The 24,997-nt window shown below is 43.7% G+C and overlaps 2 protein-coding genes across 2 annotated transcripts in view; one reads left to right on the forward strand and one right to left on the reverse strand.

Annotated features, from left to right (window-relative positions):
• Window positions 1-677: 677 nt before the first annotated feature.
• SFRP4 (secreted frizzled related protein 4) lies at window positions 678-10,791 on the reverse strand. Its single transcript, XM_059475603.1, has 6 exons — window positions 10,316-10,791; window positions 10,076-10,156; window positions 9,920-9,985; window positions 7,127-7,325; window positions 4,360-4,423; window positions 678-1,892 (listed from the first exon to the last, which is right to left on the reverse strand). Exons 1-6 carry the CDS (start codon window positions 10,755-10,757, stop codon window positions 1,704-1,706), a joined length of 1,041 nt encoding a protein of 346 aa, XP_059331586.1. The 5' UTR covers window positions 10,758-10,791; the 3' UTR covers window positions 678-1,703.
• Window positions 10,792-12,451: 1,660 nt separating this feature from the next.
• EPDR1 (ependymin related 1) overlaps window positions 12,452-24,997 on the forward strand; it is a 30,327-nt gene continuing 17,781 nt past the window's right edge. Inside the window, exon 1 of the mRNA XM_059476683.1 lies at window positions 12,452-12,726. Coding sequence (XP_059332666.1) covers window positions 12,452-12,726 — 275 coding nt within the window. The remainder of the gene's footprint in view (window positions 12,727-24,997) is intronic.

Here is a 24,997-nt window from a genome sequence, read left to right on the forward strand (position 1 = left end):
ATTATTCTATTTCTTGTAACACCTGTGTCTGTCTGTCTGTCTAAAACATCGTAACTTGGCATCTATGTCCCAAATTCGCGTTAGCAAATTACCAAGTATGATTCTGCTACCAGAATCACTCCAGCATGTTTTGCTGTGAATTTCACACATGCTAATTGCATTGGAATTTTTGTCATGGCAAAGATCAACATACTGGTATGACCAATTGTTATTCCTTATGATAATCTACACAGAACTCCTTTTTTTTTTTTTTTTCTGATGTAGAACTGCTCTATTATAAAAATCCTCATTTTACCAGAATTGACAAGTTCTTAGTCTTCCTGCAGGAAATCTGGAAGGTCTTTCAGGCATCTATCATGAGCTCTTCTCATCTTAATGTTGGTGATCTTCTTGCGTGTTACATGAAATTGAAATCAGAATGTATGATTTATGCTGCCTCATTGAAGTACACCTCAGAAGGAATAGCACAAATGCCACCTTGGAGTTATATTTATTAGATTTGTATCACCATTGTTGTTCTAATACATCATACCAAAAATGTTAAATCAGTAAACTTAACACATAAATAAAATAATCTGCTTTCCTGCCACTCTTTTCAGAGTAAGTGTTATTTTCTGATACGAAAAACTGCAGATAGCCAGTTGCTTTGAGAAGCTCATTAATAGGGACAAAGCTGGTTTATTTATTTATTTATTTATTTATTTGATCTTAGAGAAAGGTTAGAAATATTGTATCAAATGATAAAAAGTTATCCAAATGATTACTGAGCCACTTGAAGCCCTATCTTCTCCTTAATACTGTACAGTAGCTGTCAGTTATCTTTAGAATAAAGCTTCTATTCCAGTTTTCATAGCAAAGCAATATTACAGCAAATGTGTTACTTTTAAGAATTCTACAGATCTGTTCATTTAATCGGTCCTTTCAAAAAAATACAGATTTCTCAATTAGATGTTTAAATATATTTGAAATTAGAACAACAGAAGCCAGCCTGAAGTACAATTTAAAAAATTAAATGTCTGCTTTGAATGCATTTTTTTACTACACAAACCCACAAGATCAAATAATATCACTGTAAGCATATTTTCGGCACACTCATAAAAATAATCACATAATGCATACCCAGATGCTTAATGGTAAACTATGCTTTTGAACACTCTGAACAAGGGCTGTGATTCCAAATAGCAGATACGTTCAGCTCCAGCAGCTGCAGTCATTGCTGCCTGAGATATCTGCCAGAGGTTACCATCCTTCTGCTGCTCCTCAGCTGCCTGGTCTAATGAGCTCTCAGCTGACTCACAGACTAACTCACAGACTAACTCACCAGCTACTACACCAGCTGAGGAGAGAAACTCCATGCAGCTCTCCAACATCTGGCAGGGAAACAGACCGGGCCACTGGTACAAGGAGTAAAAACCTCTGGCAGCCAAGGCTAGTTCTGTCTAGATGGGAAATCAGAGCCCAAAGATAAAGCTCAGTCAGCTGGAATATGCCTACCTCATATTAGTGCAAACCTATGCTCTATGGCTTGCAGTGACTTAAAAGGATAAGCAAACCTTGTAACAGTAAAGTGCAGCAAAGAGGTCTATGTAGAAAATGACATAATTCTTTAAGTCGATGAGTTCCAGATTAATAAAACATGCTGACCAAGCCAGATTGTGACCCTTGTCGTGCAGGGAAAGTCCTTCCTTTCAGGAATTTCGCACTCATACTTTTTTGGGGTTGATTTCTTTCTGGCCATTTCTTGTTTTAATGGCCTTTTTGGGGCCACTGATCAGTGGGTTGGTGTTCTTGGTTTGCGGTTTCAGGGCTCCACTCTGACCACTGCGTCCCGAATTCTGGCTCTTACTGCGCGCAGTTCGCCGCTTCTGTTCTTGCAGTCTCTGTTCCCACCGCTGTAGAAACACAGAAGACAAAGAGGATGAGTTAGGGAAGGACATAATCACAAATAATTACATCCTAATCAAAGCTACCCAGAACCACTGATGCTAGTGCTACCTTTAACAGCCTCATGCTCTATATTGCAAGGCCATTGATGTCAGCATGTAATGGCTATTTGCAGGGAGTGTGTTCTAGGTTAGAGGGACACCAGTTGATGGAAATGACAATTGCCCATCTCATGTGCATGCTGCATGTGAGTGCTCTCTCAGAAATAGAGGGGAGCTGGCATCATGCCATCAAAAAGTCAGGACCAGCACATTGGTGTTTCTTCGTAAGGCTCTTCCTTGCTGTCTTGCTGGATGTGCTACTTGACTTTTCCTCAGAAAAGTCTACAGGAATCAAATCATCCATTCACAATATACATTTAAGCACACAAGGGGAGCTAGGATGTACTTTCTGCTTCTGCTTTTCCCTGGGGTGGAAAGGACTGGGCAGGAACAAGCTTATGCTATGGACAGGCAATAGCAATGATCACAGTGAAACCACAGTGTTGAGAGTTGCAATAGCATGGTTTGAATAATGCACCTGCAGCTTTGTTCAGCAGCATCCCCCAGAAATTTTGAAAAGCACTGATAACAGCTGTCAGATTTTCATATCCAATAATGCAGTAGTTACAAAATAGGTTTTTACAGTTAAGTTTGACTGGTCAACTCTCCAAAACATGGAGGGATCCATAAAACAGCAACAGAGGCTGCAGACTTTTACTTCTAGGAACAGAAATACCTACTTTAAGGAAAGCAAGGTAGGCAGTAGAACCCAGAAAGGATCTCACCTCTCTCCTCTATTATCTTTCCCTTCTGCAATTGCTAAAGGCAGCAGATTTACCCAGTGATCAGAGCAAGAGAAATGTTCTCCAGCTTGCCTATTCAATATCTCTGCACTTACTTTGTTGCAGCTCAGACTCTTGTCCTGGCTACAGAAAAAGACCAGCAATGTTGTGGTTATGTTAACAACTGTCTTCTGTGGTTGACAGACAACTCAAAACATCCATTGTAAGTGGTAACTCTACACAAAATTTGGACGCAAGTCTTCAGAGATGAATGATGGGCATTAAAATGAAGCCACTGTGATACCTAGCTTCATACCGGCTCTGTGTGGTCAGAGTTATTTTATTCATGTTTATAAAACCAAAACTATCAGCAGACATTTAGTTGTATCCCACTCAAGTATGTTTAAATGAGGATTTAGTTTCTGAAACTACTAATATGAGAGGAAATTACATGTGCTTTGAAGGACATTTTTTTTGGCAGTCGTGCATCTATGTGACAACCTGAAAACTAATTCCCAAACATGATTCAAGACACAATTAGAAATGACAAAACAGTGTGAGGAGGTGAGTAAAACACAATGTGCGCCAGCAACAGGCCATTAAGTTGACAGCTAAAGGATTTCAGGAATCCAAGTCATATGTCAATGTTCTTCTAAATCCCACATGGCATCCTCTGCAACTGCCATGTATTTATTTTTTAAAGATTTAAAGCATGTTTTCTTTTCCACACAGGTTTCAGATGAGTAAGGGAAGAGGGTAGAAGAGAAGCATTGAATGCAATTTCCTGAAAGAAGCTGGTCTGTAATCTAAAAGCTTTTTCTTATGGATTCCTACATCTCTTTTCCTCCTATCAACTGCCAATCAACTCACAATTAAAACACACATGTATGTCCTTAAATATACATGTATGTCCTTAATGCTCTGAAAACCTTTCTGAATTCCAAAAATAATTTTCTTCCATGTTTAAAACTGGGAGGAAGAATCAGACCTTCTCTCAATGCATCCTTCCTTTACATTAAAAAGAGGAGTTTACAAGCAGAGAATGATATCAAGTGTTATCCTGAAGCCACAAGAAGCAGGGGCATCTGCTGTGCCTGCCACCCATGTCTCTATACTAAAGACTTTTCCTCCCAGTGTTTCCTGAATCCAGAGAGACAATGCCCAATCCCTTGGGTGGGTCTTAGTAGGGAGTACTTGGTGAAAAGTGTGTGTCTCCAGCCTGTAATCTTTAATGCAGCAAAAAAACATTAATCCAGTGCAGAGGATTTTAACTTCCTTTCTCAACTAATGTGGGCTATGTACTCATCTGCATATCACCTTCACTTTCATATCTTCGCTCCTTGTGGTAGCAGGGAAATGAAAGAAATTCCTAGAGACATTACTGTAAGAAACCAGAGTTCATACAAAGATCCTCCCACAGGGTAAAATTAAAGAGAAAAAAAATTTTAGAGACCCTAAACCACAAGATTAAATATTCAAATTTTCACTTATACTTGGGTAACTATGAGGGCTGAAAATGTTCAAGTGAAAATAATGACACCCAGTGGAGTTACAGATATCTGAAAGTCATCAAAGTTAATCAATACTGAAGTGAAACAAAGGTGTTTAACTTTTTATCAAGAACCTCAGCATTCTTTTCTTTTTGTATTTACCTTAAATCTTCTGTTTAGTTGGTCCTTCCATTTTTCAACAAGACACCCATCAAGAAGCATCAACCTGAAATTAAGAAAAACACACAAATTATAGGTATTTCTAATTTTAATTCCTGAGATGCCATTCCAGATGATTTAATACAGATTGGGGTTGAAGTGCACCCACAGGTACTGGTACTGACAGGTTTTATGGATGGGATGATGGGATACCATATGTTTCTCTGTGTATTTGTGTGAAGAGTAGATTCAACTGATGCATTTTACTTCTGACTTTAAAAAAGAAGCTGTTTCACACGCACCAGCTAATACAGCATAGCTGAAAAACAGGAATATAATTAAATGATCACTTACAATTGTACCCCTTTCTACCTATAAATACATGAGGATGGCAGTATGTGTTTCCTATATCTAACTCCTTAATGAGTGCTTTAAGGTGAATTTGGAAGATGTATGATTAGTGATACTTGCCATACTTGCCTACCAGTGAAATCCGGCTAGCTCCTGCATGAAAACACTGAGTCTAGCTGTTATGAAATAAACAAAACAAAAATGTGACTATTAAATATATATGCCTTAAACAGCTCCTAAAGCAGCTTATTCTAAAGCAGTCTTATGTCACACCTTCCACATTCCAGCCCAGTGACAACTTTTGGGGTTTTTTAGTTGGTTGGTTGGTTGGTTGGTTGAGATACCAGGCCTTAACATGCCCTAATATAAATTCCACTAAAATTCTGGTTGTACTTAGACACCAGTGCTGGCTGGAAACATCAAGACATAGTTATAAATGCACACAACATCACACAGCACTGCTGTGGCTGGTGATGGTTAAATAGTGTAGCAGGACCTGACCTCCAATTGCTATGAACAGCATCAGTGCTCTTAGCAGCTCAAACACAGTACAAAATGCTGCCTCCTGTAGTCATTAGCCTCTGTGCATCCAGTTTGACCAAACATAAAAGGTCTAATGCGAGTGCAAACCTTGGAGAATCAGGACCAATATGCTGTAAATTTCTTTCCAAAGAGAAATTAGACAACTAACATAATAGGATTGATGCCAAGGCCATGCTGCCATGGATGAAACCACAACATGGGGTACATCTGGCACAGCTTTGTTCAGGTCAAATTATCCAGTGAAGCTCTAACCCAAACAACGGGCAATAGGTATTTTGCCATTGACTGCAGAGGAGGTACAGCTTCCACTCATTCTGCCTCTGTCATTTTAAAAAACTGCTGTAACTCAAAACCTTCTGTTTTCCTGCCACTGAGTTCAACAGGAAGCACATATAATAGTTTATGTTTCTTTTTCAAATCCACTTTAGTACACTATATGAAATTAAAAACCTCAATGACCTTTAAAAACCATCACAAGACATTTAGTGAATCACGTGTTTTTTCCATAATAATGGAGATGCTGATTGTGATCTTTGACTTATGAAATCTCCCTTTCCTAACAGCCTCCAGAGGATCCTCTGCAACCCAGAACTCCTCCACCGCCATTCTGGTCATAGTCCTTCTACATGAGTCAGAGCTTGTATCCCTAAAATCACTAACACAAAGACAAGGCTCCACATTAATATTTGTGAAATACTTCCAGACCTAGAGGGGCAAAGAGATGAGTAGTAATATAATACTCTGTCTGCTCACAAGACAAAAACAAGACAAAGCAGTAAGATACCAGATGGCAAATTTTAGAAACACCTATAAAATGCTCCCAAAATATCAACATAAAGCTCATTAAAATTATGGGCATGGCCCACCATGTCCCACATGTGGATGTTCTGTGGTCCTTACAAGTGCGTGTGGCCAATTAACAGTAACATCACAGTATGCAAAACCAGCCTGCACATTTTACAGACAGCCTTGCTTCCCAACTACAACACACAGGCCTACACAAAACCAATAACACCACAACCTGCTCTGCTGGCATCTACTGGTGCGTTTGGGGTGCTAATGTGGATGGGATGTCCCCTTCTGCCTCAAGGAACCAGGGAGAAAAGGGAGCTGTGATTCATCACTCCTTCCCATCCAAGCCAGCATGCTGGATTTCCTTCCATGCCTGGGGCTAGGCTGACTGCCAGATGAAAGGTCTGGTAAAGTTAGTTTTGTTTTGTTTTTAATTTTAATCATACAGCAGGACTGGCAAGCTGCTCTGAGAGTATTTACTTTTCATCTGCCATCCGGGAGCTGGAGCTCCAATGGCTGCAGCTTTGGCTGGTCCCGGTACGGCTGAGGGATCAGAAACATCTCGTTGATGGCACTGGTCCAAAGTATGGACAGGCCAGTGGAGAAGGCCTGGCTCTGACTCCAGCAGTTCTGCTGACAGAGGATGTGTATCATCATCTGCCCACTCCGCTGGTGAGGAAGAACAATGCCTTCCATGTGGTCCTGCCAACACAGACCATCATCTACAGCCACCACTGGGCTTGTTGCACCCAAAGCAACTCATGCCTATGGAAAGTGGTCCTGAAAAAACACTCCCAAGCTGGAGGTGACTGAACTGCTGCATGATGCTTTATCAATATGCTGTCAGCACCTAATGCCACCAGATTTTATGTTCTTTGTGTGAGTCAAATTTTGTAAACACATCATGGCACAGAGATGAGGCTGATGAAATGGAGGAAGTCAGCTGTGAAGGTAATGGAAAAATGTACATGTATGTATGAGTTATCCTAAAACAAGCCCGTGATGAGGAAGAGAGATTTACTGGTACTCCTTCCCATCCATCACAGCCAGCTCTAACACTTTTGTGCAACACATCATGACTCACCTTGAGCGCCACTCATAGCACATGATGAGAACATCCTGCTTTGGTTGAAGAGGTGGGCACTGGCAGGAGGAATTTGTAAGAAGAGGCACTTGGGACAGAGGAATTGGTGTTGAAGACTTGAGTATGTCTTTGACTTCAACCACAGTGGTTATCTCGTTGCAGTTCCCTCTTTCTACGCTTTTTACTTTAGCGTGAATGACTGCAAATAGAAAAACAGAGGAGTGAGAACAATAAACAGTCTTGGAAATTTAAGCATCTCAAAATTAAATAAAATATATTGCATTGGAAGCTGTTGTTTTTGTTGTGAAACTAGAACTACTTCTGCCTGTGTGGGCATGAACAGTGGCTTAGAATAACAGAGGCCTGATCTCAATTTGGTTTTCAGTAGGATTGTTGACAACTGTAAAATTAAACATGTGCTTAAATCTTTGCCAGATCAGGCCAACCGATCTTGCCTGGAATCACACACACAAACAGCTCCTTCAACTCAGACTTGAAGAACCCTTTGCATAAATCTAAGTCTTTCTCCAGACACATCTGACTATTTCCGATTAAGTAATGAATAATTTACCTCACAGACAGTTGCCATGAATTCAGTCTTTTCAATAATAAAATCACTTCCCGTAGATTGTAACCACGAAATATAGTCTTTTCTTGCATATAAGAAACAAGGGAAGGCTAGAAACAATAGTCAAAAAACTAAGAGGCTTAGGATTTCCATTATTTACTTGAGCAATACCTTTTTTCATCTTTTGCCTTTGGATCCTCTACCAATAGTGAGATCCTTATATAAACGAGACACTGAAAAAGGCTCTTCTGACTGTGAATGCACAATCATTTGTATTTTTACCTTTCATTGAGGAAAACTGCATGTCTGCACAGATGCAAGAAGGTGAAGCACTGTAGATTGCTCTGAAATGATCCCTGGGCTAGCTTTGTACCTACAAAACTCTGGCATCACCTACCACTCCAGCACTTCATCTCTTCTCTCTTGTGAGAAATACCAGATTTAATAAATTAAGTTGATTTTTACATAAAGGATTTTGTCTCTAGGAAATGTCAAAATAGAAAGAGTTCTACTGTCCAAAAATTCCTCAGTGAAAGAAGGATGAGATGTGTATAGATCACAGGGTGATCAGTCTGCCCCTGCCAGCCACGGGGTCAAAAGCCTCCACATGAACCTCGTAACATTCGGAATAAACTTCACACAATGAAAACAGGAGACCAGCACTGTTAATGCAGTCTGGGGTTTATGTGCTACCTTTATCACGACACGTATAACAGACAGAAAAAGTGAGGAATTTCAGTTTTGGAGACTCACAATCCATTTTCAAGTCTGTTTGGTACAATTGAAAGTACAATTTGGCTGTATGTCTTATTTTAAAGGTTTTCAGAAAAAAAAAGATTGATTTTCAACTCATTAAATCTTGTCCCTCAATTCATTTTCCATATAAATAGGTCTATTTATCTCACAGGGTGCTGAATAAAAACTTACATCTCAAAAACAAAATCTTGATTTCACAAATTCAATGGAATTAAATTTTGGACCCTGACATACAGGTTCTACTCAAGGAATACTCCTACTGAAACCACTGGAATCAGAATTTACACAGCTAATAACCGTATTTCATTTTGGAACAGACATTTGATATCATTACTTTTCATATGTTTCAGGCAACTACAGAAAATCATTGTTCCACCGAAACGTATTTCTATGTTGTACTGACAGATCAAAGAATTATATAAAAAGAATAAGTAATGTAAAAGCACCAAAATGCTATAATGAACAAAAATTGTACAATTACCTAAACTAGAGGTTCAGCTTGATTATTCCCACCAAACATGCTAACAAAGAAGCAAATAGCTGCAAACTTGCTTTAATTTGATATCAAACAAATAGGAACTGAACTATATTATAACCCTCCTGCAGAAGAACTAGATAAATGACTGGGAAAAAACCTGCCATTGAGAAAATACCCACAAAGTGCAAAATGAAGCAATACTGCATAAAAAATTAATAGTTAATAGGGGCTTTGTATTGACACTAGGTTTAATTTGGCATTTATGTAATCTTAATTAAAGTTCTTCCTGACTCACACCATCAGAAAGCTGAGGCAGGGGGAAGCCAAGGGGAAAGAGGGCTGAATACTTATTTTTGTTGCCAATATGTCACCCAACATATAATAAAACTATCAGCTATCTCCGTGGCTGGACGGTGCAAATTGTCACTGAATTCAGTTAATCTCTGACAATTCTGCACCAGCCAGAACTCAGGCTAATAAGTTAAAGCATATACAAATTTCTAAAAACTTTTTACTTTGCTGCAGCTGGTTCACATTTACGAGTTTTATTTGGGTAGAAAACCCCTGTTTATTCTACCTGCTGGATGAGAACAGGAGCTGGCCAAGTCATCACACTCACATCAGGCATAACTGCTTTTACTATTTACTAGAGTGACCTTTGCAGCAGGAACCACCCCTTCTGTGGAGCAGAAGGGCGCACATTACTGACATTTCACTGCATTTGTCAGAAACATTTGTCAGAAACCATCATCTGTGCCATTACTACTACTGCCTGCACATGGTGCGTGCTACAGCTGGATTTTGGAAGAGGACAGCTAGGTATTCCCTGGCAAACACCCACTTGGAAAGGCTGTGTTGGAGCAGTCTTCCCATGCCACACTTGCTGGATGGTGCCTCGTGTGGGTTCAGCACCCACACAGAGCTGCCTAACTTGCAGGGACACAAGGAGGATGTGGGGCAGGCAAAGTGAAGCATCTCCCCATGCACTTACTGTAGCTGTAGTTCTTGGCCAAGTAGGTTGACAGCGTAGGCTTTGTCTTTTTGCACCTGCACCGCTCTTCAAGGGAAGAGAAGGGAGAAAGGTTGAGAGGTGTCAGAGGGACCCTGTCTCCAGGGAGGTGGAGGCGGGGGATCGTCCTAGGCTCACCCTGGCCACGGCTCCTGCAGTCAGGCTCCAGGGGTCTGTCCGGCACCATAAAGCCCTGTGTGAAGTCCGTCCACTTCACATCTGCAAACAGAGGCGCGTCAGGGAGCGAACACTGTCGGTCGAGGCTCCAGGTCTGGAGCGTGGGGGTCCCGCAGCCCCCCCGTCCCAGCCCGGGGCGTCCCGCGGGGGTGGAGGGAGTCCTCCCTCCCACCTCTCGCTGCCTGCCCCCAGGGTTCTCACCCTCCGGCACGTCGGTGACGATGGCCTCGGGGGAGATGCAGACGCCGCGGTCGTAGACGGGGAGGTCGTCGCAAGCCAGGCTCTCGGGCCAGCTGTGGTTGTAGCGGCGCATGATGGGCTCGCAGCCGTCGCGGGCGCGCTGGCAGACGGAGCGGCACGGCTTGATGGGGTCGTAGAGAAACTCCAGGGTGCAGATGGGGGCGTACATGGCGCAGAGGAAGAAGGACAGGACCGGGCTGCAGCCGGTGGCCACCAGCTCCTCGTACTGTTCGATAGCGAGGACGGCGTTTTCCTGGGTGCTGTGGTGGAGGTGGTTGGGCATGCGGGTGATATTCCAGGGCATGGAGCGGCACATGGGGATGCGCACCGCCTCGCACGGCGCGCCCTGCGCCCGCGGGCTCACCCGCAGCCACAGGGACACCGCCACCAAGGCGCGCAGCATCCTCTTCCTCCTCCTTCTCCTCCTTGTCCGCCGCCGCCCGCCGCCGCCCCGCGGGTCCCGGCGGCCGAAGGGCGCGGAGCGGCGCTGCCTCCCGGAGCCCGGCTGCAGTCAAGTCGCGGGAGCCGCCGCGCCGACAGCCATGGACATCGCGGGACCGCATTTATACCAGTGGCACGAGTGACGTGGGGCCGATCGCGCTCCCTTGGCAGCCCCGCTCCTCCGGGGGGTGGGGGGTGTGCGTGTATGTGTGCGTTTTGCTGTGCAGGCACGGTGACATCACCTCCACCCCGTTTAATCCCCCGGCGACATCACTGCGTCTCTCGGCCGCCGCTCCAGCTCCGTTTCAGTTTTCATCTGTGTCATAAATTCCTTCAGGTGGAAGGGGGGCGAGGGGGAGGGAAGGAAACCCAAACCACACGGTTCTGCCGCGGGGCTCTGCGCTCCGGCGCGGGGAGAGGGAAAGCCACAGTAGGAACCGCGGCTTCTTCCCGTGCGGCTGAGCTTTACACGCCGCGTTTTCTCAAGGGAGAAGAAACTTTTTGCGGGCTTGAGGGAGTTCCGGCGGCTGTTCCCGACGCCTCCAGGGGGTTGCAGAATTCCCTCCATGAGCTCGGCACGGACGGGGAAAGGCTGTGGCCCGGTTTGCTCGGGACAGAGGAAGCGGCGGCGGCCGGGCCGAGACGGGAGCGGGCGGCGGGGCCGCTGTGGGGCTGCTGTGCGGGCAGTCACTCCGCCGCCCCGCTCCCCCAGCCGCTGTCCCACACCAATCGCATCTGCACACGAGCGGAATAAGGGTTTTCAGAGTTTTCCCAACCTGTTTTTTTATTTTCCTTTCCTTGGTATTCAACGGCCACGCGCCCCTGGTTCAGAGGAGTGGCGGGGCCAAAGGGCTCCCTCCACCGCTCACAGCCCACCTGTGTTCCCCCTTGCACGGAAAGACCTCCGGACCCGTTCTTCCCTGTGGGAAATGCCGCTCCCCAGTCTTTGAGGGACCCGCTGAGATAAAAAGATTACCCAATGTCAGGTTATCCCAGTGACCTGAGAGAGCCGCAGCGTGGCTCTGAGGTACCTGCCCCGGCCGGGTACCGTGGTGCCACCGGTGTTCCCCCTGGCAGATGCAGCAGAGCTGCAGGGACGCAGCACCTGTGGGGCACGGGCCTCCCCTTCCTTTAGTGGGTGAGGAAAGCACATCCAGGAAACAACAGCTGATACACCTAAGAGGGCAGTGGGAGATGAAGGAATGCATGTGGTGAAAGAATGCTTGGCGACACCATCTGTCCGTGGGGAGGCACTGAAATGCCCCCCTCGAGGGCAACATTAGAGCCGTTTGTCCCAGCAGGTCACTCCTGTTCGCGTATCCCCTCCCTTCCCAGGCTCACGCAGTGCCCAGCGCTTGGAGCTCGCAGCTGCCCCTCTGGGCAGCCCTGCCGGAGCAGTGGGCACGGCCAGGGCGCCCAGACCCTGTCGGCTCAGGGGAGGGAGGCCTGGGAGGGCGAGGGTCCCCGTCGCCTGTCACCACGCTGCCTCATGCCCCGCCGGCGTCCGGGCGCTGCGGCGGCGGGCGCCTCTCGCCTCTGAGGTGATGCGGGTTTGGAGGCGGGCCGCCCCCGCCCCCCGGCACAGCCTGCCCGCCCGCCCGCCTGCGCGCCGTGCGGGACGGCCGTGCGCCGAGGCAGCGCGGCGCGGAGCGGAGCATGGCGCGGCCGGCGGCCGGGCAGCAGCTGCGCCCGGGGCCGGGGCCGCCGCTGCGGCTGCTCCTGCTGCTGGGCGTCCTCCTGCTGCGCGGCGGAGCGGCGGCGGCGGCGGCGGCGGGGGCCGAGCCGTGCCAGGCGCCGCGGCAGTGGGAAGGGCGCACCGTGTTCTACGAGCACGGCTCGGGCCGCAACACGCGGGCCGCCGTCTCCTACGACGGCCCCAACCAGCGCCTCCGCATCCTGGAGGAGAGGAAGGCGCTCATCCCCTGCAAGAAGTAGGTGGCGGCGAGACCTGCGGCGGGGCCGGGCCGGGCGGGGCGGTGAGGGTCGGCACGGAGCCTGGAGGCGCCTCCCGGGGGGTGTGCGGTGATGCCAAGCCGGGAAGGGGGGTCTCCCTCGGGCCCGCCGTGCCGACGGCTCCTCCCCTGCGTGAGTCGGGGCCGGCGGGGGCGAGGCACCGGCGTGCTGGAACAGCTGGCGCTAGGAAACCTGTCACCAGCATGGCTTGGATCCTTGTAGATATGTGTATGTATTTGTATATATATATCTCCATGTAGATGTATGTGTATATATATGGAGAGATTTATGATCAACGGTGTCATCTTTTTACCTTCAGAAGTACTCTCCTCCTCCCAGCTGTTTCGTTACTCAAATGGAATTTGAAATGAATCCAAAAATTTGTGGTATAATGGGTATCATGAGATATAATGAAGAGGTTACACTCAAACATGTGAGTAACTTTATGGAATAAGGAAGGAGGCTTTAGCTCAGTAATTTGCTAACAAGTTTGACTTACAAGTTCTCTGGGCCTTCTTGGTCCTTCTCAGTGCTTGGTCCTAAGTCAGTGCCAGGGTGTCAGGATGAATCCATTACCTGTGGTACAGTGTACTCATTCCCATTGCACAGCCCTGCAAGACCTTCCTGTTCTTCATTTATACAGGATGTATCTGTTAAGCCCATAACTAATCCCAAAAAAATCCCCGTGTCATTGTCTGTTTCTTGATTTGCTGAAAAACAAACAGAGAAAAAAACTGACTGAAGAAGAGCCTCTTTTTCCTTCCTCAGCCTGCCAAGCTCAGTTTGGGTGGAAGAACTGATGGGCCTAGAGAGGCCTTCCTGAGTGAGACATTTCTGGCTACTGAGTGTCAGTCACTTTCAGACAACATGACAAAACATTCCTGCCAGTGTGAGAGTAGCAGGTCTGTGCATACCTCTGCTCTCCCACCTATGAATTGTTCAAATAATAGTGCATCCGTCCTGGGGATGTGTGAGACAAGGTAATGACCAGCCTACAAATGCTGTGTCATCCAAACTAATGGTCTCTCCTGTTAAAAGATCAATATTCCTTTTTCCTGCTGTTTTTTTTTCCCTGACAGTCAATTTCATACCAACATCGCACAGTAATTGTTTTAATCTTTCCAAAGCATGTGCCCTTCTGTGATTCTTTTCTCTCCAAATCCCCTGACACTTGTAGAACTGTTTTGTGTGTTTCATTTTCAGGCTTAACTGTCCCTCATTGTCAGCTTTTTTCATTACTGTTTTTGCATAGGAGCCATGTGAAGAATGTTTAAAGCAACACAGAGGTGTTTGCTGGTGGTCTGCTGACATACAGCATGGAGTCTGACACTCGCCATGGGGTGCTCATGTTGCCTTATTCTGCAAGTCCTAGGTTAACTTTAATGTTTGACAAGCATAAAACTCTGCTGCAAAGCCTGACACAAGTCTTTTTCTGGCTTCTAAGTTGTACTACGCTCATTTTTTCAAGCTTATGTTTTACTTTATTTGAAAACTTTAAGATTGAATAATTACTCTACATTTTAGACTGTGGGCCAGATTTTGTCTTTTTCCAAGATCTTATCTTTTTACATTTTTGATAAATACCTGCTGTGGCTGCAGTTTTGTCTGGGTTGGTAGCACTAGAAAGAGGCAGAGTGCACATAGGTGTGCTTGTTGATTTCTCCTATATTAGATTTTTGTTGTAGACAAATTTCTGACCTCTGAGGTCTTTAATTTTCCTCCCATCCAAAGTTGGAGAGGGATTGATTTTGTTATATGGGCAGTAGTGTCTGCTCAGGGCATGACCCAAGCTTCCATTTAAGTCTACAGAAGGTCTCCCTTTGGTTTCAGTATGTGTTGGATCAGGTCTAGAATTGTGATCACAACTTCATTTCAGTGTGAACACAGTGACTTGTAAACCAAAGTTTTCAAAAGTTAGAGGCAAAGGGATTTATCCTGTCTTTTGAAAAATAACCTCTCCTCCACCCTGTTTTGACATTGACAAGAAAGGGGTAATTATGCTGAGGCAGTGAGTACAAAATCAACAAGAAAATCAACAAGAAAAATAGTGCTGCCCTGGTCTGTGAGGAAATTTCAGTCTAAATTCTCACATTTTGCTCCTATCAGATGTAACTTATGTGCAGCGATCAGGGTTGGCCAACAACCACATTTTCCTACAGAGCATTTTCTGAAGCTTGCAAATGTGGACCTTAATCAGACACAGCCCTGTTTGAGTTATTGGCTGAGGTTAATCAAGGACACAAAGATTTGCCTGTGTGGAATGGCTTGCAGGCTCATAACCGCAGGAAAACATGAAACTTTCAGGTTTTATTGTAGATCTATGTTTCAAAATCATGTGTTCTGCCATGTGGCATTTTCATACCTACATCAGCCCAGTAAAACATACCTACCTCAACTCCAGACCAGTAGCCATAAGGTAAACACCCAGTTGCTGCTTCATTAACATCACTTCTTTGTCCATCAGTTGTTTTGAGATCACCTGAGATGGAGTGACCACATTGGTAAAGACTGCCCATTCCCCATTGTCCAGCTGCACTGTGTCACCTGCCACCTGGGCACACACCTCGCTTGCCAGACAACCAACAGAGCCAGTTCATTAGGGAAGTCATAGCTGTGGTTTCAGAAAACCAGCTTGTTGGGTGGGTGTTTCTCTAGGTCACATAATTGGCTCCTGCACTCTGGCTCAGAGTGTAAAAACCACCAGCAGTGATCCTAGGCTGAGATTTTTCAAGGAGAACCTATTCCAGTTGGATTCATTTCTGGGCTTTCTTTTTCACTTTTACAGACCCAGCCTTAGCTACACTCTGCTTCTTTTGTTTTCTCCAGCATGCCTTGCCCTGCTGCTTATTGACCCTTCAGGATCAAATTTTTGGGGATAGACAGGGTGGGCAGAGACAATCTTAAAGTTTTGTGTGGTGCTCAGCTGATACTGATAACAGAAGAGAAAAGAAAACAAACATTGAGTATGTTGTGCTGTTTCCTGTTTGGACTAGGTCATTCCTGGTATAATGTGAAAGGGGAGCACTTGAAGCAGCTCCTTAGACCTCTTGAGGCAAAGCTGAGTTCCTGCTGTTAAAAACAGAACATGTTTTTTAGTCCTTTATGGCCTACTATATGAAGTTACTTCCTCTTGTGCTCTCTGGATGTTAAACCTTCCTCACTCTTGTTCAACCCTCTGTTGGCTTTTATCCCAGGACACTTACAAAATAGGTAGCAGTCACCAGCATGGTTTTCAGATGGAGCAGGACCTTCTTTTTGAGGTAACTTCAAATGCTGTAGGTTTGAGTGTGTCATCTCTGCAATCTGGTGCGAAATCCTGGCACAAAGAAGTCCAGACAAAAAAATCCTACTGACTGCACTGTGGCCAGAACTTCATGTCGTCCATCACCTTTCATTTTCTTGGAGAAATAGAGCAAGGGTTGTGCTCTTCAGCACTACTGAAGCCACTCAACAGGTGTTAGTGCTCAGTTATGAAGAAAGAAAAGCATGAAGTGAGGAGCAGAGCAGAAATAGTACAGGTGGTGTTTGAGAGCTGGAGTGTTACTTGCCATATGCTGTGTTCACAGAGTTTCACACTTATCATCCATACTGTTTTCCACAGAGTGATTTTCAGGGAAGGCCCAATAACATACTGTCTTATGAGAAATATGATGGTGGGAAGAAAAAAATTTCCACGTGGTCAAGAAAGTGAGTAGGAGGAAGAAAATGCTTTTTGTTTTTTCTTCTATGCATGTATTTTAACATTAACCTCCTTGGCCTGTTGTACAGTACTCAGCACATTGAGATGCCTGTATATTTGCAACTGTCAGGGTTAGTGTCTCAAAAACTGTAGCTGCACAGCAAAAAAACAATCAGGAGATGTCCTGTGATTCAGTGTTAATTTAAAAACCGAACTGCATGTTGTTAATTTCTTTAGTTCCATTATATTTGCAAAATATAGACACAGTTAACTGGATAAACTCCTCACCTGGCCACACAAACTGCTGGGGTGACAGAGGAGTGACAAAGCTATGTTTAGAGAAATAAGTCTCTTATTCTGGCAGGCTCTTTGCCTGTGTGTGTCAATCCCTGTCCTTGACTGAGGAAAGGCAGCATAAGGTCAGGTGCAAATATAACAACATTCATCTGGAGAAGAGGTGATGACTTTTCAAAATAAACAGAGTGTGGGCACACGTGTCTGACTTATCTCAACTACTTTTTAGTTGTTTTAGGATGTGTGATTGTAAAGGAAAAAACAGCGGTGTCTGACCTATTAAAATCGTATAATCCATCCGTTCTGTGGTCATTGTGGTGACTCAATAGGCTAAGTATTGAGCTACACTGAGCAACTGCAAATTTGTTTCCCAGACTTGGTTTTGGGAGTGGTTTCTGCAGTTTAATGTTTTGGGGAATAAAAGACTGTCACGGGTAAAATTTTCAGAATTGGCCAAGTTGCCCAGGAACCCAAATTCCATTTTTTAAAGATTATGTAGAATGTGCAGACTTGTGAGACCCTTAATTGCAGTGAAACAGAAATGAATTTTCAGCAGTTTCTCTAAAAGTAATCTGAGTTCTTGGGACCTAAAATTCTTCATAATCTGCTGTATATATAACTCACTTCTGAGAACAAGAACTGAAGGAAGGTACTTAGACCTCCTGCATTTATTTCCTCCTGTAGGTGTCAAATGTTCTTTCAAGTGTCTCCTGCTGCTAGTGATTGTGAGTTTGGAAAGGTGGCTTTGGAAAGCTGCTGTGCTGGATGCACACTGACTGTCACATGCCAGGCAATACCCTGAAGCAAGCCTCAGTTGTTCTAATGAGAATTTTGTGGTGAGGTATGGAGGGCTGGCTGTAAAAACCTTAACTCTTGCTTTTCCATCAAAGCGCAATAAACAAGTCAGTTTACTGAGTCCCTCAGTGATGCTCCCTGCCAAGGCAGCTGGTTCCTTGGAGAGGAGCACTGTACAAGGAGGGAACTGTGATCTGTGATGGCTGCATGGGCGAACGTCTCGTCTCACTCCAGCTGCTCATTCTGTTTGTTTCTGCCCCCAGGCAGCAGCAATCATTCCCTTTTCCAAGTTCTTGGTCTTGTTGGAAGTCAGCCAGGCTATACAGCTCAGGAAGGCACTGGAGTGAATTGCTGTTGTTGTTACAGGTGGGTTGGTTGGGGAGCTGAAAACACTGCTCCGGGGAGGCAGTTGAAATTCTTCAGCTGTTGAACTGCATCAGTAACAAACAAGTGGACTCTGTTAGAGGAAGTTGGGAACTGTTAGCTTAGCAAAGCTTTTTCTGTCTTGTGTGCTATGCTTCCTTGGACAACAACATCTTTGTTAGTTAAAAAAAAAACAAAAACATAAAACCACCTGAGTATGAATAAAGCAAATCCATTGCGTTGAGATGGCTGTTCTGTTTAGTGTAGTGTTCTTGAAACCATTGTTTATGCTAAGTGCTCTGGAGCCATTTCATACAATACCAAAACACAGCATATATCCAAACTGAACAGAATAAACTGGCTTTTAAATTCAAAATAGCAGATCCACAAACCTTTTAAAGCTAGAGAAAAAATGTAGATGAAATGTCCAGTAACCTCAAATTGATAATTTGCTAGAGCACTGGTTGGTGTACTTAAAAACCAGCCAGACACTCACTGGGGTCATTACTACCACATGAGTTCTAGATATCGTTTCCTGGATGTTGTTAAAAAACAGAGGTTCTCATTAAAAAGTTTTGTTTTTCTGAAAGATGTTAAATGGTAGTCACTAACACCATGTTGTACTTGGTACTAGTGGATTGGCTTAAGCATTTTATCCATCTGTACCCTTTACATTTAGGGAATTACTTCTTTCTTCCCTCTTATCATCTCTTGCTTGTCTGTTTGAACTTTTTGAAGTAATGTGTTTTTGCACTGAAACTTATGGCTCATTTTGTACTGTTGGACATTATGGCGAAAACTTAAGGCAAGACCAGGACTGCACAGAAAATACAATATGCCCATATATCTATAACTTGTACCAATGTTTTCAGAAGATAAATTACTGTAAATTTGATTTATTTTATTTTTTTGTTTGTTTGTTTTTTGTTTGTTTTTTGTTTGGTTGGTTTTGGGTTTTTTTCTTTTTTGGTAGAGATTTAAAGTGGACATGAAAAGAAAGAGATTCAGTGTTCTGTGGTCACAGACAGCTGATGGTGACATGACTGTACAGCTAAACAGACACAATGAAAGACATCTTTATATTCATGACCCTAATTTGGACTCCATTCAGCTTGAGGTCTGACGCAATTCAGATGTCACAACTGACAACATCACACCTATTCTCACAGGACCAAAGGCCATTCATCTGAAGAAGTATCTCCTCTGAAGGTTAAACTAGAATTTTCTAATATAGGGCTTCTGTGAGGTTAAAAATAATTTTCTTTTCCAGATACAGATCTGATTTGTATTGCATATCAACAGGCTTATCCATTTATTATCTTCATGGGACAGGTTTTCAACTGGATGACATTTTCCCAGACAAGTGAAGTCAGTGAAATGGTACCTTATTAAGCCTTTTTTGGTATGCCAAGTCATTGGTTGATTCAAAATTGAAAGGTATGGTTCAGGTATCCTTCTGTCCTCTCTATTTTGCTTTAAACTGACTGGTGGCTAACCTTGGCATGGCATAATAAGTAATACTGAGCTATTCAGACTTGAGGTCATCCAGCTGTGAATCTGTGTAGCTGCAGCAGCAACAATCCAACTCCTGAACATCGTCTTTATCAGCTTCATCCCTGTCTTCAGATGACTTTCATTTTGACCTTACCCGTAGATTTGCAAGGAATCACATGCTTAGCAACTTGAGGAGTTCTCTCTCATGAGGTATTTTTACCTGTTGCTCTTCTTTACTCAAAGGGGAAATTATTTTCTCCTCCAGAGTGTTTTCAAGGCATGGTACAGTGTCTGATGTGCTGGGGAGGGGATGATGTCTGGGTAAAACAGGGCCACTTTGTGCAATATTTTGGCTCTTCTAGAATAAGGAGCATTATGCCCGGCGTGGCATTGCATAACGTGAAGGTACCAGTGGCCAGTGAAACTTCTCCTCACCACTGCCAAGCAGCCCTGCTTCTTTCAGTTGTTTTTGTTCACTGCCTCGCTTTCATGGCCCCAGGGGAGATATATGTATGTTGACTTGAGATCTGAGATTCCACAGGGAAATTTTGTGTTGTCCTGAGGCTCCAGAGGATGCTTCCTTGCCTGTATCATGGTCACTCTCTCATACCTGACTGTCATGGGCCAGGGACAGGATTTTCTGCCAACCCATTTGTGAAAGGGTTGAAGGTTCAACATGAGAGACACTCTTTGTTTTAAGTAGTGTATTAATTTCTGGAGCTGGTACCTCTTATACATTCATACTCAGGAGTAAATTGGGGGTTTCCAACAGCAGCCTAAATGTCCTTGTCCAAAATCAATTTATGGTTTTCTTACTACAGGTGGTAGTAAGAAAGAAGGAATGATTTGTTTTCATGTGAACTCACACTTTTTTTTTTCATCTTTCATTAATAAAGATCCCTGGCTAACATTTATTTGAGAATCAGTTCAGCCATTGTTTTGAGTATTATGTGCAGACATTTGGATTTGTGTCCCACTCAATTATTAAAAGATGCTTCCCATGTATTACAAAAAGTCAGAAAGGTGCAGTAACTTCTGCAGTTCTTGTTTTTGCTGTGAGAATTTTACTAGCAACGTTCCTACAGTCAATAGGGTTGTTCCCATAACTTAGCAATGACCATATTTATGCTTTTACAGATTTGTGTTTATGTGTTTTCATGATTTTAAAAATTTCTGGCATCAGAACGTGAATTTGGCAGGCATTTTCTTCTTGTACAGTGCTCACACTGTAGTTACTACAATTTTTCAGTCTTTGGCTACTAAGAGTTCATATGTCTGGGGAGCTACTTTGCTATTCATTCCATGAAAGCTTATTTTATCCCTTTCATTCCTTATGAAATTTACCCTTCCATTCTGGCATCATCCAGACTATGTTTTGTGGGCTAAATCCAGCCCAGAGGGAACTTCATCCAGCCTTCTGCCTTCCCCCACTGAATAGCTCCTTGTTGGTTTAATGATTGTCTGAAATTTGGATCCCTCTGAATTGCTGCCCTTCTGGAACAGAAGAGACTGGATGCATAGGTTGGAAATCACCTCAATCAACCCTGTGGCTGTGGGTCAGTGCACTGCCATACTGAAGGAGTGATTGAAAAATTCATGGTAACGTGTGCAGATGCCACACTGCCTGTGTATAGCTTATTTCTTTGGCATACGAGGGTCAGCAATCTTGGGATTATTCATTTCTTGTCTGAAAAAAAAAATAACCTGTAAGATTCCAGCAGTGAAGAAGATGTAGATTATCAAATATCATTGAGAGATACCAAATCATGTTGATTCTGGAGCTCTGTCTGCATTTTTTTAAATTTCTGTTTTATTTTGTAACTAAAAAATGAATATGTTTCAAAGCTTAATAGAAATACATGTAGGACTGTATAACTGTCTGATTCAACCCAACTGTCCCCAAAAAGTGATCTAAGAGTGATAACAGCACATCACATTTATGGAGTTCTAAAAGAGTAGTAAAAATCTCGATTGCTGCCTTCTTTTAGATACCAGAAGACTGAAACTTTCTTTGCTCTAGCTTCTCCCAAAATCATAAACAAAAGCAATCTCTTCATTGCTGCTCAAATTATTTTTTAATATGAAACATCTAAGAAGTGGCTTGTCCTCAAGTTCATTAAACTCATTTGCCCTTCTCAAATGGAAGGAGATATTGTCTACATACTAGTTATCTTATTTTCTATATGTATTATTTTTCCTGAGGATGGTTCATAACGGAATGTGATGATATGATAGATAGCAAACAAGGCAGAAGACCAGTATTACCACATGTATTGCAACATCTCTTCTTAAGGTTGCTTACTTCTTCACTTAATTTAAAATATAACATTGTAATAATACCCTGCATATTTACCTTTAGGTCAGTTGAATATTTCACAAGTAAATCATTCCAAAAACGGCTTCACTGACCCTTAATGATTGACTTCTAGTTGCAGTAATGTGCTCTTCAGAATCTGTTCCTTTATAGCTGTTGCCAAATATTATTTCATACTTCAGAGTGTATGTTCAAAACATACGGTCAGCTGTCTTAGCAGGAAAAGTTTTGTGATGTCTGTAACTAATTTTTCAAGTTGTCTGTTTGGAACAAACCATTTTCTAATGTACATTTTCTTAAAGCTTTAATGGAGTAACATGAAGTGATGAGAGAGTTGGCGAGTGAGATTGCAAAGCCACTCTCTATCATTTACCAACAGTCGTGGATTACTGGTGAGATTCCGGATGACTGGAAGCTGGCCAATGTGATACCTATTCACAAAAAGGGCGCAAAGGATGACCCTGGCAATTATAGACCAGTCAGTCTGACATCTATACCTGGCAAAATAATGGAACAGTTCATATTACGTGCCATCATGCAAGACTTGCAGGATGGCCAGGGTATCAGACCTAGCCAGCACGGATTTAGGAGGGGTAGATCATGTCTGACTAACCTGATCACTTTTTATGATCAGGTAACCCGGCTAGTGGATGCAGGGAAGGCTGTAGATGTTGTTTTTCTGGATTTCAGAAAGGCCTTCGACACTGTTTCCCATAGCATACTCCTACACAAGCTAGCTGGCCGTGGTCTGGATAGGAATACCCTTTGCTGGGTTCAAAACTGGCTGGATGGCCGGGCCCAAAGAGTGCTGGTGAATGGTGTCACATCTAGCTGGCGACCAGTCACAAGTGGTGTCCCTCAGGGTTCTGTGTTGGGACCAGTTTTGTTCAATATTTTTATTGACGATATGGATGAGGGCTTAGAGTCTTTTATTAGTAGTTTCGCTGATGATACCAAATTGGGTATGAGTGTAGATCAACTAGAGGGGTGTAGGGCTCTCCAGAGAGACTTGGAACGGCTGGACAAATGGACAGAATCAAGTGGGATGAACTTCAATAAGTCCAAGTGCCGAGTATTGCACTTCGGCCATAATAATCCCCTGTACCGATACAAGCTGGGGATGGAGTGGCTGGATAGTGCCCAGGTGGAAAGGGACCTGGGGGTGCTGGTTGACAGTCGATTGAATATGAGCCAGCAATGTGCCCAGGTAGCCAAGAGGGCCAATGCCATCCTGGCCAGTATCAGAAATGGTATGGCCAGCAGGAGCAGAGAGGTCATTCTTCCCCTGTACTCGGCACTGGTGAGGCCTCACTTGGAGTACTGTATCCAGTTCTGGGCCCCTCACTTTAAGAGGGACGTTGAGTTACTTGAGCGTGTCCAGAGGAGAGCAACGAAACTAATAAGGGGCTTGGAACACAAGCCATATGAAGAGCGACTGAGGGAGCTGGGGTTGTTCAGCCTGGAGAAAAGGAGACTCAGGGGTGACCTCATCACTCTCTACAACTTCCTGAAGGGTGGCTGTAGTGAGCTGGGGGTCGGCCTCTTTCTCCGGGCGACAACGGATAGAACAAGAGGACACAGTCTCAAGTTGCGTCAAGCTAGATGTAAGTTAGAAGTAAGAAGGAAATACTTCACAGAAAGAGTGGTCAGAAACTGGAATCATTTACCCAGTGAGGTGGTAGAGGCATCATCCCTTGAAGAATTTAAAAAAAGACTGGATGTGGCACTTGCTGCCATGATCTAGCTGAACAGTTAGAACATCGGCTGGACTAGATGATCTTATAGGTCTCTTCCAGTCTTGAAAATTCTGTGATTCTGTGATTCTGTGAAATACCTCCAAATAATGTAATCCTTACCAGCAAGAAAGTGAACAAAAACTTCTGTCTTCATTCTGCTCTGTTCTTATTTGGAGGTTGGGACCAACTGCAATAAAAAATTTTAAAAAAAGATAGCAAGGAAGATAAACCACTAATAAGACTTTGCACTGAGGTTTTGGTCTCTGATGTTACCCGTCCCTTACTCTGTCAGTTCTGGTGCTTTCATACTTAGCAAGCCTTAATTTGCTGTCCTTCTGCCAGTTCTTTGTGGGAATTCACGGCTGCTACTTCATCTGAAAATGAGACGGCTCAGTAGATACTGGGGCTTCTGAAAATGTGTCTTGCTTGCCATTTATTTTGGTGAAACCGTACACAGGAAAGCTGGTATGAGACCTGTATAGCTGCTAAACAGCTGGAAATTTCTTAAGTAGTCTGTCTGCATGGAGACCTACTGTTTGTATGGATACCTGTCTTTTCAGAAATTAATGTTTCTCAGGGGGAATGGCCAGATTTTCCCCAGAATTTTCCAAGGGCAGTTTTGTGCATGGCAGTGCTAAAGGTTTTTAAACATTCATAGAGACCAGAGTCCACCCAGTGAACACAATGAAGAAAGATTTCATTTTTCATTCTTTCAGTATCTCCTAATACTATTTGCAACTGTGGTTTTATCATATTTAGATACTTTTCTTGCCAGGAAACTTAGGATTCTGCCATACTTTTAGGCAGCCAGCACTGGAAAGTTTACTCATGCTGTGCAGTTATGGTAATTCTCAGAGGATGCTAACTTGCAGAGCAGAATTCTGTACAGATTGAGGAATTCTTAGTAGAATTAGTTTCCAAATTAATGTATCACTATTTTATTAGATCCATATTTGTTAACTTACATCTTCTGTACAAGAAATTAATTTCTTCTTCTTATCTGTGAGAGTACCTGGGGACTTTGAGTAATCTGGTCTAGTGGAAGATGTCCTTGCCCATGGCAGGGGGCTGGAACTAGATGATCTTTAAGGTCTCCTCCACCCCAAGGCATTCTGTTATTCTGTGATTATCTGGACACTTCCTTGTATCATTTTAAGTACCTGTGCCCAAAACCACACAGGATTTACAAAGCCAGACTGGTTTGTTATCCTGTTTCTTCCAGAGAATAGAGGAATGCACAAACTCAGATAACATTTTGATAAAGTGTGAGGTATTTCCTGTGCTTTTTTATAGATGAAAAAAAATAATTAGGGAGAGTGAGAGGAGATAAGGGTATGAGATCAGAGACACCCTATTGCATTAAGTTTATCCCTTTGCTATTGAAGAGGGAAAATGTGACAGACCGCCTAATTGCTTCAACACAGCAGAAGATAAAAAGTTCCTAATTTTTTTAACTTCTGCTCTGCCTATCCCTAAACCAAATGTAAGCATGAAGATATTGAGTCTCAATACATTTATGTGTATTCTTTGTTTATTGACATACACATTTTTTGTTAGTTTCACTGAGTGTTAAG

Source organism: Ammospiza nelsoni, chromosome 1, assembly GCF_027579445.1.
Source record: "Ammospiza nelsoni isolate bAmmNel1 chromosome 1, bAmmNel1.pri, whole genome shotgun sequence".
Classification (NCBI taxonomy): Eukaryota; Metazoa; Chordata; class Aves; order Passeriformes; family Passerellidae; genus Ammospiza; species Ammospiza nelsoni.